At 46.8% G+C, this 14106-nt stretch overlaps 1 protein-coding gene across 1 annotated transcript in view; it reads left to right on the top strand.

Moving 5' to 3' along the window:
* The first annotated feature begins 930 nt into the window (after positions 1-930).
* The window catches only part of LOC142583176 (uncharacterized), a 95429-nt gene continuing 82253 nt past the window's right edge, over positions 931-14106 (top strand). The window contains exon 1 of the mRNA XM_075693531.1: positions 931-1898. Coding sequence (XP_075549646.1) covers positions 1412-1898 — 487 coding nt within the window. The 5' untranslated portion in view covers positions 931-1411. The remainder of the gene's footprint in view (positions 1899-14106) is intronic.

Raw genomic sequence — 14106 nt, 5'->3', positions numbered from 1 at the left:
TTTCACGTACGTAGGAGAAGACCGAAAAACAAAAAAAATGTCCGGTATTTTTCACTTCGCCTGCATATAGAAGAGAAATAATGCCCGCTCGAATCCCTTCCCGATGCGAAATGCTAATTCCGTTCATTTGTGCACGCGCTTTCTTTCTTCATCGTGACGTAAGCGTCAGCGCAAGCAAAATAATAGAAACGGAGAGAAAGGAGAGAGAGTACGAACGAGTTGTAACAAGTGCAGTGAAACACGAGGAAATCTGCGAAAAGGTTAACCCGGAAAAGGAGAAAGCTCCTCGCCGCCACAGCTCAAGTGGCAGCCAGGTTCGCCAGTAAAGAACGGTGACAGACAGTTGTTTGGTCTCCCGGTTAAGCGGCCGTATCGACTTAGGCCTGCGACGCGAAACAAGGCTGCGAACGGGATCGACAGCAGGTACTGCGTGCGTGCGTAAATCAGGCGCCGCTTCAAGGCGATCAATTTGCGCGCGTACGCGCGTCAACCGACACAGATTGGCGGAGGAGAAGGGGCGGAGAGAGGGGTGGCTGTTGGTTACTCGAAAGGAAACTCGAGCGCTGAGCCCTGTTTCGCCTAGCAGCTGCTAAAGCGCGATCGGTGGCGCCGATGGCAACGCGCCGATCATTTCTCGCGCATTAGGCGCGTCAGAATAAAGACTAATGAGGCATTCAGCGAGGTGTTGGCTCTCTCTCGCCACCCTGCCTTCCTTCCTCTTCCTCCTTTTGCGTATATGCATACTTTGTTGGATCCTTTCGGGGCTGCGCGGAGCGGGATCCTATGCAGCGAAGGGTGGGTGAGAGATCGAGAGGCGAGAAGGCGTTGGATCTAGACCCCGAGCAGAAGGCACATATATACACGCGGCTGGCATGACGAAGAGCGCGTAATTAACGACCGACGCGCGCGGAAGGCAGCAAGCAGAGCGGCAGCCGAGCGACGGAACGGGCATCACCGTCACGTGATTCCCTAAGCCGCGGGGGCGCCCGACGGAACGAGCGCCGAGCGCTCGCTCGCGCGCGCGCGTGTGTGTGTCGCACTTGTTTCACGTCCGGCGTGAATGGGCGGCCCATTGGCTGCCGTGGAAAGCGGGACCTGGCCGGTTTCTGCCATTGGCGTGCCTTGTTTACCCTCGCAGCACAGCTGATGTCTGCGAGGAGGCGGCGAGGGTAACCGTCGCCGCGAGGGGGGGCTCCTCTCTGCGAGCACGCCGGAGGCAGCGACGGCGGCAAGCGACGGGGGCTGTTGCAGGCGGCTGGCTTTTTTTTCTAGCGTGCGCGCGTGTGCGTGCGTGCGTGGTGTGGGGCTGCCGGTCGCCGAGAAACGACGAGGACCAAGCCGAGTGCACGAGGAGACGCTGCGAGGAAGAAAGGTGTCCGACAAAACCGCGCGCTGCCCAACATAATGAGAGATGAGCGTCAATTTTATGGACGGTCTTCTGGGGAGTAGCGTCGCCAAGCCGCCGGACGCCGCGACAGTGGCCGCGACGGTCGCTTCCGCCGTGACGGCCGCCCCGGTGCCGTTCCGTCCGTACCAGACGACGACTGTGACGCGCGCCTCCTCGGACATGTACCCGTTCGTGCACGCGGCAGCGCCGCCGGCGACGTCGACGGCGTCGCCGCTGGGCTACTTCACGTCCGTGGATCTGGCCAAGTCCGACGCGATGGCAGCGGCGGCGGCGGGATACGCGGCCGCGGCCCTAGGGCTGGGGCCGCACGCCGCCGCCGCGGCGGCCGCCAGCGGAGCGGCGACGTCGCCGGCCGCGACGGCGTCGTTGATGGCCTCCCAACAGTTCCTGGCCGCGGCCGAGCTCGCCTACCCGCTGCCCCGGCTCGGCATGATGAGGCCGGAGGACGCCCTGAGCGACGTGCCCCGCTACCCGTGGATGGCGCTTGCAGGTGAGGCGTGAGGGAGAAGTCCGGCTGTCACACGGGACACCCTCTGCTGACTGGCCACACGCGGTGCGTGCGCTGCCGAGATTCACGGGTGCTTGTTTCTGCGTCGAGTGCACATAAGTGACAGCGAAAAGGGGCGGAAAGGCAGTGCCGTTGAAGCACGCAGACGCGTTATGCTTGACTCGAAGCAGCGTACATGTTCCGAAACCAAAGCACGGCCTTTTTCGTCTCGCACGCTCTATGGCTCTAACTGAAGGGATGAAAACACACCAGTAACAGGAAGCTACGTGCCTTTCCAGATGTCACTGGCAGATGTTCAATTCTAACTCATAAATGAAGAGTCTGGTAGCGAGCGGCCTTGGCTTCAGCATAAGTAACGTACCAGCGATATAATATAACAACATATGTCACCAAGAGGAAATCGTCATGTAGACTTCTGCGGGCGTGACGACCCATGCCTCTTACGTATACTTACAAATGCGTGATGGCAATGTTGAATTGCAGCGACCAGTTCATGTGACCCCAGATGGACGTCTACCGCGACAACTGCTTAGTACCTGGATATATCTCTGCACAATTAGCAATTAGCAATGTGTGCGTTTCTGTATTGCGCTAGGAGGAACTCACGTCGAGCAATCTTTATGCTTTTAGCCTCAAGGAGTTCGTCTCGCCTGTTATTTCGATTCCAACGGGCGCATCCTTAACAACAAAAAATGTACTTTTCTGCCAATAGCGCGCATGAAGTTCCCCGAACGCAGATCAAGCAAGTTCAACGTCAGTACAAGCGTGTCGATCTTATTGACGTCAGTCACATATACAGTTCTGACAAAGACATCTCGCAAATTTTCTCGAAAAACAACCGTATCCATGTTTCCGGCTGGTATAGTTTCAGATATTGGCGTACCAAGGTATGAGCCATATAAAGCTCCAACCCGCCTGTGAGACACATAAAAAGGTCCTGTTATTCATTGTTTAACGGAATGAGCACGCTTTCACAAACGCGGTCTGTTTATATTATTTCTGCATAGTGGTGGCAAAAGCGTTGTTGCCGTTTCTCATTCACCCACCGCGTGAGCATCGGATCCGTCACCAACGTTTGTCCCATGTATTCGTCGCCTCCGCAATCGACAGCACGGGGACTGGCGCCCATCATTGTGTGAGTCTCTATCTTTGGAGGTATACCTACATTAGAGAGGCTGCTCCACACTGTGACTGCCGCGTCTTTGTGAGGTGTGTAGCGCGTTATGCGGGTTCAGGGACGTAGGTGTGACCTTATTGCAATTTAGGAAACGGCGTGAAATGCGCCGAGACGAGTGAAGGACGCGAAAAGCGTTCTGTCTTCATCGTTTCATGAACAAACAGCTTCGTTTCGTAAGTTTGAAAGCTACTTCCCAAGTGAGAGCTATCGTCTGGCCAACTCTTGAAGCCATCCCCAGCAGCACTGTGTTTGCGATATTGAAGGCATCGAGGAATATTATCTATATAAAACTCATAAGCAGAGCTAGTCTATTTATGTCAGCAGTGGAATGGCAATTCCTAGAAATGGGTGTGCAAAAAAAGGTTTTGAATGTAATTAGAAACTGAATTGAGGCCTCCTGTGCATGAATACTAGAATCGTTTGGTTATTTAACCGTGACAACGCCTTTAAATATTATCTATAAATGAATGATCGAAATAAAACGTATGACTGTTAAGTGTCTGTGTACGTGTTTCCGGTTGAAGCAGCAGCGCCGCCTGAGTCTGAAATGGATGCGCTAGTGCCTGGATACGTCGCACCGAGAAAAAAAAAACGTCGAATTTACGTGTGCGTGGTTGCCTTCTAAGGCTTCGATGAGTCCTGCTCTGTGGCTATGGCGGTATCGCAATATTGAATACGAACTTTTCGATGGTGGCGCAGAGTCAGATATATATATAGCTAGGTATCAAAACTTCACAAGCACCAAAAGTGCCTGACTAGGTGCTCCAGCATGTATCCTGGCGACAGGTGCATGTGATGCGGCTGTGGTTTCGAAAGCGTTGGAAAATGCTGCCCCTTGAACGCCTGGCGACCAATTGCAGTAAGCTGCTTGCATTTGCTGATGTTCTTCCTGCATTTATATATATATATATATATATATATATATATATATATATATATATATATATATATATATATATATATATATATATATATATATATATATTATATATATATATAGGTGCAGATGGTATTATGGAAGTTTGCTTACACACTGACCTAAGCTGAGCATTACCACCCCAGGGACCGTTTTTTTTTCTTTTGTTGACATTATGTATCAGAAGAGATTGGCGCCTTTAGGTGGCGCCAGCGACGACTCGTATCTTGGCAAAGAAAAGATATTGTCAGATAGTTTGTTACGATATTAGCCGCAAAAGGTATCACAACAACAGTTGAGTCAGTAATATCACAAAGTTCTGTACATGGGTCCAGGGACCCACAGAAGGTGATCATGCTACGGTTACATATGCAAACACATGTGTTTCGTCTTGCCCGTGAACATATAAAGAAGTTCAGTTTCACTGACGAGTGTGCAGACGGTAAATACGTCCGTACATAACATACTACATAAACTTTTTTACAAACTATGTATCGCGTGATGACTTTCTTTTTACGATCTGCAGTCGGTGGAATGAACCTCACTTGTCACGCCCGTGTGAATGCGACCTGAAATTTTCGGCCATGTCAAACGTTTAATTGCAGTCGTTATTGTGAATCTGTAGCGAAGCAAATTCCCCCTTATGCCTGTCGCAAAGCCCGTTTTATTTATTTTTTTCTGTAGCAACTGGTACACGTATCCATATAAAATTTCGTGTGTTTATTCATACTTGAGATAACAGTAGTGGCTAGTGGGCGTTAATAAATTGCCTCGATATTACAAAATGGTTTAAAACTAGCCATTTCGCCTTATGACAACAGGAGCGATTAATGCGGGACAAAGAAAAATTAAAACACGGCAAAGGCTTAGTTAGTGGAAAGCCAGGTCACCGTTGGCTTTCGCAGCCGAAGCTAGAATGCTCCAGAATTTCGCTATCATTAACATTAACTTGCTATAACTGTAGTTTTTTTTTTCCTTTAATGTGCAAACATTTGTTATTTACCACTCCTTCCTTTAATGTCCTCGGGCCTTGGAAGTATGCTAAATAAATAAACAGATACATTTTTTTTAATTCACTCTTTCCTTTTCATCTTCTTCTTCTTTTTTGTTGTTGTTGTTCTTGCTCTCAACAAAATAGTTGCAATATCTCACTCGTATAACATAAGGACAACAAATATCACGATAAACTGGTGCAATAACCATCTATAGCTCGATGTTGTGGTGCAGCGTGGTAGCTAATCTTCAAGGGCAAAAATAAAATAAGGTCCGTGAAAAGTGCTACGCGCAACGCGTTTTCTCAAACTATACATAGCGACTATGCAGAAGGATTTGCGAGTCTAGCTTGGATTCGTGCGTTGACAAATTTTCTCGGAGACGTCATACGTAGAGCTAATGGTCGGTGCGCACTAAAGTCATACATAATTTCCTCAGAGTGTAGCGGTCGCTTCAACCGTTTCTTCGTTAGAAATTCCAACGCGCTGATGACGCACCCGAAAGTGCGTTTAAGTGTTCTACCACTGACGCTTAAATGAAACGCTCAAATGCAAATTGGCCCTATATTTGCGCACTTCACTGCAAATGACCTGGAAGCACGTAAACGTGGTGCTGCTACGTCAGTGCATGGTGGGCAAGAAAAAAAAAAGTATTTTTGCATTGCCATCGGTGCAGGGGCCACATGTGCACTGTTTTGGAACATTTGCATTCGAATACGGTTCTGTGCCGATGAAAATTCTTGACTCGACATCGACATATCTGACTTGAACCAAAGGCGCTTACACACACTGCAGGCTGACCCGATGTCACCATTTAGGAAAGGTTTTTTGAAAATACTTATCAACCGACGCGAACGAACGGATATATTTTGACCTGGAGCCGAATGAACAAAGCTTTACGTTCGTAAGCGCTCTTAGACATTGTTGGACCGACTTCGCTAATGATGTGCCCAGCATCAGAATTGTTCGGATTTTCTTCTTACTAATGATTTTGGCTTTTGTTTATTTTGTAAATACTGGGCCCTGATTGCGTATAAGCTTCCCTTGTTCGACCGACGTTGATTACTCCATGTGTGTTTATTCCACTAAAACCGTGGCTGCTTCAGCGCCTGTTAAGTGCTTGTGTATGCGCGTCTCTGCTTCCTTGCTGATGATGTGTTAGTATATGGCTTACGCCAAGAACCATACTGTATACAGGCCATCATATATGCTGTAAAGGGGCGCTTTGGATTGATTTTTGCCATTCTGGTTTCTTTAGCGTTCACAAAATAACCTGCGGACGCCGATGCCCGGTGGAAGTTGAAATTTGAAATGTGTTTGCTCTTGATTCAATTGGAGGGAGAGAAGGGGGGGACGAAGACAAAGGAAAAAAACAGCGACATAAACAGCTTGACGAGCGCATAGGCCTTCACATATTCGAATCCTCGGCCACTTGCTAAGCGCACAGAACGCCACACAAAAGGTGACCCACCTCGATGTCTCGCTTCATGTCCACACCTGACGTCATCTGCGGTTGTCGCACGTTGTCTGGCCAGTTCGCTCCAAGATAAACGCTCGAAGCTTCCTCACAGAAACGTAAACTCCCTGCAGTAATGCGATGCGTAATTAGATGCGCGCGCATAACAGCTCGAAATGCGCAATAAAAGTGCCGGTAGCGCGGGCTGGCATGCGCGACAAGCTGCGCATGCGCACTACCGACCCGCAATTGTTTTCGTGCGCGTGAGCCAACAGCTCAAGCCGCTTACTAAAGCTTCTCGTTGCGTTCGTAATATACAGCCCTTTGTTCCGCCTGTAGTTACGTGCCTCGGCGCAAACAGAGAAGCGTAAAAAAAAAAAAAAGTTTCTTTGTCTTAGATCGCTTTAAGTTAGCTGCTTGTACGTAATTCCAGACACATAAAATGTGTCGGCCGTATCGCTTGGTGAGCGCCATACAAGTCTTAAAGGTTTATAGCAGGCTCCTTCCCCTGTGCAGGTTCACTTGGAGCGAACCGAAAAAAAGTGTGGCTTTAAACTGTGCATCGCAGACCACGTTACTTTTTATAAGCACGGCTCCTTATCTAGCAATCAGCGGCAAGGTTGCCGAATGTTCGTTGCAAGGATATTGGTGGGTAATTACAGGAAAGCGGTGTAATGTATTCGGTTTTCTAATTTGTCTTTCGTTCCCGTGACAGACAATTTTGGGAAGAAAGAAAAAAATTGCACTGCCTTTGCTGGCTATACTGTCAGCGCTGCCGGCTTCGAACGACGGTGGCGCCCCTATATGCATCTTTTAGCCCTCCGGGGTGACAAAGCGAGAAACAAATGTGCGGCAGCTGACAGCGAGACAAAAATAGTGACTCGAGTGTGCAGAGCGGCATTTCACCCTTATCAGATCATAACGAAGCTCGGAAAATGCAGAACATACGCGAGTTTTTTTTATAATTTTTATTTTATTTTATTTCGTTTTCCCACCTGCGGCGAAGCCGAACGTTTTGTTTTCGGCTAGAGAAATTCTTTAAATTCACAGCTCGCGCGGAGGTTGCTGACCTTCCGTGACTTATCGTTGCTGCCATATCACCACGGCAGCACCGGCGAACTCCGCGAAGAACGATCAATGAACTCCGGAGATCACTTTGCGCGTATCAAATAACCCGAGTGTCGTGTGACGCAGAAGTTCAGTCGGTAAAAAACAAAAACAAAATATTTCAAACAGAACGTCCGTTAATTTGCTGCAAATGTATGAGCATGGTTATAAAGGCTTAATGAAAGGCGCCGGTTCGACACCCGTTGTTATGGCCGTTGACTGAGCATTTCTATTGCTTACCTCCCAGAGCTGCCATTGAAATGTCGCTTCATGGCGAACCGCTTGTTTTCCTTTCGGTCGCAGTAACATATAATCTTTGGCCGGGAAATTCGAAATAGGAAACATTCTTTTTGTTTTCTTTTTTTTTTTTGCCTCAAGGTTGTGAACTAATTGTGTTGGATGAGTACAACGGTGTAAAACCAACCAAGGTATAACTAGTACAACGCAGTGGACGCAACTTCTCCTGCCCTCTGTAACATGTCAGTTTTGTCTTTGTGCACTTTATCAATGATAACATCGGTAATACAGAAACGTCTTGTGCGTGTGCGTGTTTGTATGTACGAATGCGTATGTGAGCCCGTGTGCGCGAGCGCGTGTGTGTTCGTGTGCATTTTGTTGTAGCAAAGTCTAATTTAAAAAAAAAACTTTCTCATACCATTGCTTGCACATCGTACATTTCATCACCTCTATATGAAGCTCCCATATCAGATGTGAGCTTAAAACACGTAATTGCCGTACGATGTACAACATATCTTTAATACAACTTGTCTCGTTCACTTCTTGGCTGTCTTGCCCACAGTGCTTCGTGAACAGCGATGTTATATAAAGAAAAAATATTATGCATTAAGTAGTATCTCTCACCACCTATGTAAGCGTAGCCAGACCATACCAGTAATATATCTAGGGCATCTTAGTCCTCCGTTATCACGTTTTTTTAAATGCTGCGGAACAGCAATGAAAAATGAAAAAAAAAAGAGGGGGGGGGGTCGTCTGTGTAGAGTTCCAAGGCTGGTTAATTATTAGTTACCAGCCAGGGTAGCCCAGTGGCTATGCGGCGTTGTTCTGCAGAACTCGAGGTCGCGGGATCGAATCCCTGCCGCGGCAGCCGCTTTTCGATGAGGGCGAAAGGCAATAACGCTCACACTTAGATTTAGGTGCACGTCAAGAAACCGCAGGTGGTCAAAGTTAATTTGGAGTGCCCCACTGAGGTGTGCCTCGCAATCAGGTCGTGGTTCCAGCGCGCAAAAACCCAGAATTATTTTTTTTTTCGTTTAAGGGTGGATAATTGGACATTGCTTTTAATGCATGTAGAGATTAAGCTTTCCTTGAGGTAGTATTACATAGTTCCGTTTTTCTTTAACTACTGTACGGGGTAAAGCATGTCGTCATATTTGTTATCTTGAAGAAACAACATGCCAATACCTAAAATAACACAAAAATATTATTCGCGATTTTTTTTTACTTGCTTATCACTTGAACCTGGACCACATATGCAGGCTCGTAGGATAAGTCGTGCATTAAGAAAATGATCAATTTATTGAATATCTTCACCGCGCTTGGGTCGTATGGTGCAGAGTGCGGTCTATAGACTACTTGCAGCATCTGTCATGTTAATCCAGAACATGCTGCATTTGATGACGTAATGTGAACATTTGGCATCAAGCAGACTGCACATCACTCAAGGGTTATGGAACAAACAACGTTCGAAGCACTACTAAATTGCACATTTAGCTGACAGCATTAAAGTATATGTACAAGCAAAACATTTAAAAATGTGACGAATGTAAGAAGTTTCGTTGTCAGTCGCACCCAAGTCTCCGTTCCGGGCGACGTCACAACGGCTGCATGTATACACAAGGTTCCCTCTTGAGATGACTGCCGAAAGCGTGCTGACGCACATGTTATTGAGAAACATGCGAATGTAAACAAACTGCGTCATCGCATTTCGCGTTGACGATATTTTTATGCTTTACTTGCGCAGCGGTCGGCTTTTTAAATTGCATTTTTCGGTCTGAGAGAGAGAGAGAGAGATGCGAAATAAATGAGAAAAACAGGGTGGTTATCCAGAACGGCAAATCCTGTTCACTACCCTACGCTGGAAAATAGAGTGTGAGTAGTAGAAACAAGATTAGAAGAAAGCAGAGAGAAACAGAGAGCACAGACACGCGATCACAGCCGGTGACTACCACCGCACACTGCGACACCAACGAATCACGGGAAGAACTATGAAGACCAGTGCAGGATACAGCCGTTTGTATACAAGTCCGTTGTCCTTGACAAGTGCACAGCAGTGTCTTCGTCGCCCTTATGCATGCTGCGCGATGGCTTATGAGGTCGGCATTCAAAAGTGGATTGCTCCGACAGCCGTCTGTGATCAACGCGAGATGGTGCGATCGTCTCTGTAAGCGAGAATGCACAGTTCGGTAAAGCACTTGGCATCTTTGCTTGTTTGGTTAGCCCGCACGTTTATTTGCCAACCAGGAGCAAAGTATACTTGTGGTGGTGGCGGCGGTGAGCTGTAGCAACAGGCGGCTTTAGTCTGGTGATCAAGGCTGGCAATTGCTCCGCCCGAGCTCCTGTTATAGAATCACTGGGGTGTTTCACCACGTGTATATGCTTCATATATCTGCAAAACGTCGCTTTTCCTTTGGTGAGGCGCGCATGCGACAGCAGATAATAGTTTGCCAGCAAGCGTGCAGTCAAACTTGTCATTTGCTTTATAGAACGATGCGTACTCACCCGCCGCAGGGGCTTAGCGGATATATGATGTAGCGCTGCTAAGCAAAGCACGAGGTCGCCGCATTTCGATGGGGGCGAAATGCAAAGAGCCCGTGTTCTGTACATATCGGGGGAACGTTAAAGATCACTTGGTGGTCGAACTTGATCCGGACGCCCTCTAGTACAGCATGCCACATAATCGAATCGTAGCTTTGGCGCGTCTTACCCCAGAATTTAATTCAATTCAGTTCAATTCAACGATGCGGACTGAAGAACGTGATGAAGTTTCGAAAGTGTACTATAAGACAAGGTGGGCGCAAGCGCAGCATCTTGTTTTAATGTAGCTTGAATAAAAACGCAGCTCGCTTTGTCTCTACTTGTATATATGAAGGGCGGTGTCTCAATAAAGCATTTGAAAGTTGGCCCTATATATGGTTGTGTAGGTCTCGCTTGTAACCCGCTTTTTCCGCGCTGTTCTTACAGTTGTAATGGACCAGTAACCTGTTCGAGTTGTTTTTGTTTTTTTTTACCCGCGAACGGCGCAGTCCTGTATATCGTGTCCTTAGACCATACGCGGCACAATCTGAACATTGTTATATGCGAACAGGCGCGTCACTCGACTTCACATGGGCGTAGCTGTCGCAGGCTCACGGTGCCTACTGAAATGAGAGCAGCATCCAATCTGGCTCTATTGCCCTCTATACAATCGACTGTTTGGCGCATGCGCACATGTCATCAGAGGTTGAAATGGTGATGGATTAGTTGTCAGATGGAAATGTGGGAATGCTTTCTTGTTTTCATTTTGATGTGATGGACCGTGCCATTCGAGCATTCTCGAGTAAACGTTTAAACGAATATATCCACGCTTTTCTTTTTCTGGCTGACGTGCTATCACTATTTCATGTGGACAAGTGGAACGTCTCGACATTGATCAGAGGCGCAACAGCTTGCAGCTGAACTGGATGGGTTTCGTCGATTTTAATGGGGCACTGAAGGAAAATATTAGGCGAGTTATATAGATAGATTATGCGTATCATTGTTTTCTGTGGGCCTATGTACGACTTTATTGGGCGAACAGTAGCCACCGAACGTCCCGTTGCCGCGCCTCATTTTGAATCGCCCGCGCAATAACGAGGAAGCAGACGTGCTCCACGTGACCTCACTCTCTGTCCCGCCCTATAAATCGGCCAGTGCTGACGTCGTGTGAGGGGCACGCTGTCCAAAACAGGTGACGCCACACCATTTCTTTTTTTCATTCCCCTTGTTTTCTCGCCACGAATGACGAATTCTTTATTCAAGAAGCTTCGTCTCTCAATTTATCTTTACGCAAAATATTTCAGCGTCCCTTTCACCACACACAGACGAAAGAAAGTAGTTTTGTCTTTGATGAACGGGGCCGATGAATGGCACCGTCCCACTAATGATGCGACAGATTGCGATCATTTCAAGTCTGAAGAATGCAGGCGCACACGGCGCCATCTATCGCGCTAAACTGAACGTCACACATTGAACTTCGTGAGGCATGCGGAACGCGTACGCGTTTTCCGGCACAGCAGAAAACACATTTCGAACATTTTACAATACGTGCCACCCGAGTGTCCGGAATTTGAAAGTGCCAGAAATATAAGTCTTTTGACGCGCTTGTTTTAAAGGTTTCCTCCATCATACCTAAATATGTGGCTACATGCTTCAGCCTGCCTGTTTGATGACGTCAAAAAAGAAATGATTGACGTAACAGGGTAGTCTGCATGGGCGTCATCGCTCCTTCGAAGAGCGTTCGTTCAGCTCTTTTTTAATATATGAGGCGCCGAAGTGCATTCGATCATCTCGTTTGTAATGTGACAGGCGTTGTTTAGTGGTCGGCACTTCACATTTCAAGCTGCGCATTACCGAGGACAAGTGCGTGTGATGAGCTCCTTAGAGATTACTCTCCTACTCCATTTAGTTTCCTCTTTAAAAAAAAGAAAACCTCATACACATAATGAGGAAATTCGCAGTTTAGAACGCACCTGGATCGCGTATACGTGACACCTGCGGGTGACGGAAAACAAAACGCCTCTGCGCTACAGCTTCACATTTAATTGCGGGTTTCCCATTAGGGAGCTCTTAAAATTGCCTATACAACCACTGCGACTTACAGACAGACATTGAGCGTCCGATGCGTGGCGATATATAACGCCGGCTCAGCGTGCTTATAGTGAGTGGGGTTCTTTGGCAAGGACGTATATACACCCTGAACACAGACTGTAATCGAAAGGCGCAAATGGATCTCTGAAAGGCTGGCCGTCGTATCTTTTTTTACTTCGAGGACTCTCTCTCTCTCGCTCGCTCGTAATTAACTGTTTTTCAACACCGCCTTGAGTTTTTTTTTTTTTTTTTACTAGCATGGGTGGAGCGGAACGCAATCCTTATCACTATTTCTACCTCCCCCCTCTCTTTTTTTTTCAGAGCAAGTAGAGCGCTAAATAAAAGCTTCGGCGTTGTTGCGGAGAACCAGGAGAATGCACCGCCTTACGCGCATAAATGCCTGCGCAAGAAAGGAGGTTGGCATTAATGGCGTTCGTTAATGATAAAACGAGCGTGCGTGAGAGTTATACGATGGCGTGTCAATCTATCGACGATTTAAAAGAAAGTCTGTTCAGTCACTACGTCTCGAGGAAAAATGACGCACATTTGTCGGACGTCGCGATTTGAATCAGTAAGATTTGAGATTTAGGCTGCGAAAACTGTTTTTTTTTTTTTAAAGCAGATTTCAGGGCACAGTGGCGATTGGTAGTGCTGTTGAGGAAGTGCGAACAGTTGCCCAGTTGAGACGAAAAATGAAGTGGCCACTTTAAAATGTGGATTTAGTACAAGATAGTTTGCGATGGCGGAAAAGCTTGTAAAATGCACGCATTATACATTTCTTTTTTTGTCTTGAAATGGGTGAAATCGCTGGAATAGTTTATGCGTTTATTATTCGTTGTGACTTAACGCACAGCTGTTCCATAAATGTAACTGTATTTAGGGATAATTAAAATTCTGGCGCGTCGAGTTTGTTGGCATATTGTTTGCAAGCGTTAACGGACGTTGTGGTATGCAAGACACGCTCGCTTTCCTTTGATTTATTTGTAATTTTATCTAGCACTTTGGTTTCTCTGTGTTTCACTGGTATTTGCACATTGCTAGTGAATGCCGATCAAATTCATTGTCGCAAATAAAGAATAGTTTTCATGAGCAGAATTTCTTGTTGCGAAGAAGCAATATATAAAAAAAAAACTTTCTTGCACTTGCCATAAAGCTGCGTGATGTTCTCTTTTAACGAATGGTTTCATTGAGGCTTCCCTACCTACAGATTCAAATTTTTGTCATGCTCACGTTACGTCAGTAAATGTTTTGTTCCGTGTTTGACTAAGACGAAGACGTAAGACATTACGAACGCATTGTGTGGCCCAATTTCTGGGAGTATAAAATGGATCTACACAGAACTCTTTTTGGCTCATTCTATTAGTGACGCACTCCAGTGAACTTATTAGGCATGAAATCATAATTAGCGCCGATATATGAGATGCGTTGAAGACAAGGCTCTGCAAACTCAAATAAGTCAGCCCCTTGGTTTGTCTGTCAGTCCCTCAGAAGTCGGTCAGTTAGTATTGTTCTTCATAGGTAAGGTATATTATGAATTCATCGCCGAAATTGTTCTCTTCTAAATGACGAATGTGATCATGCGTGTTCTGATGCTTTCACTGCAGCAGGAGAAAACGTTTATTTACAGCGCTTTTACGCTTGAATCTGCGTACGCCAGCGATGCTCAGTTGGAGAAGGTCAGAGAGAGAGAGAGAGAG

The sequence above is a fragment of the Dermacentor variabilis genome, chromosome 5 (genome assembly GCF_050947875.1).
Source record: "Dermacentor variabilis isolate Ectoservices chromosome 5, ASM5094787v1, whole genome shotgun sequence".
Taxonomy (NCBI): Eukaryota; Metazoa; Arthropoda; class Arachnida; order Ixodida; family Ixodidae; genus Dermacentor; species Dermacentor variabilis.
Note: the sequence above shows the minus strand (reverse complement) of the source record. Positions and strands in the feature narration are given on the sequence as shown.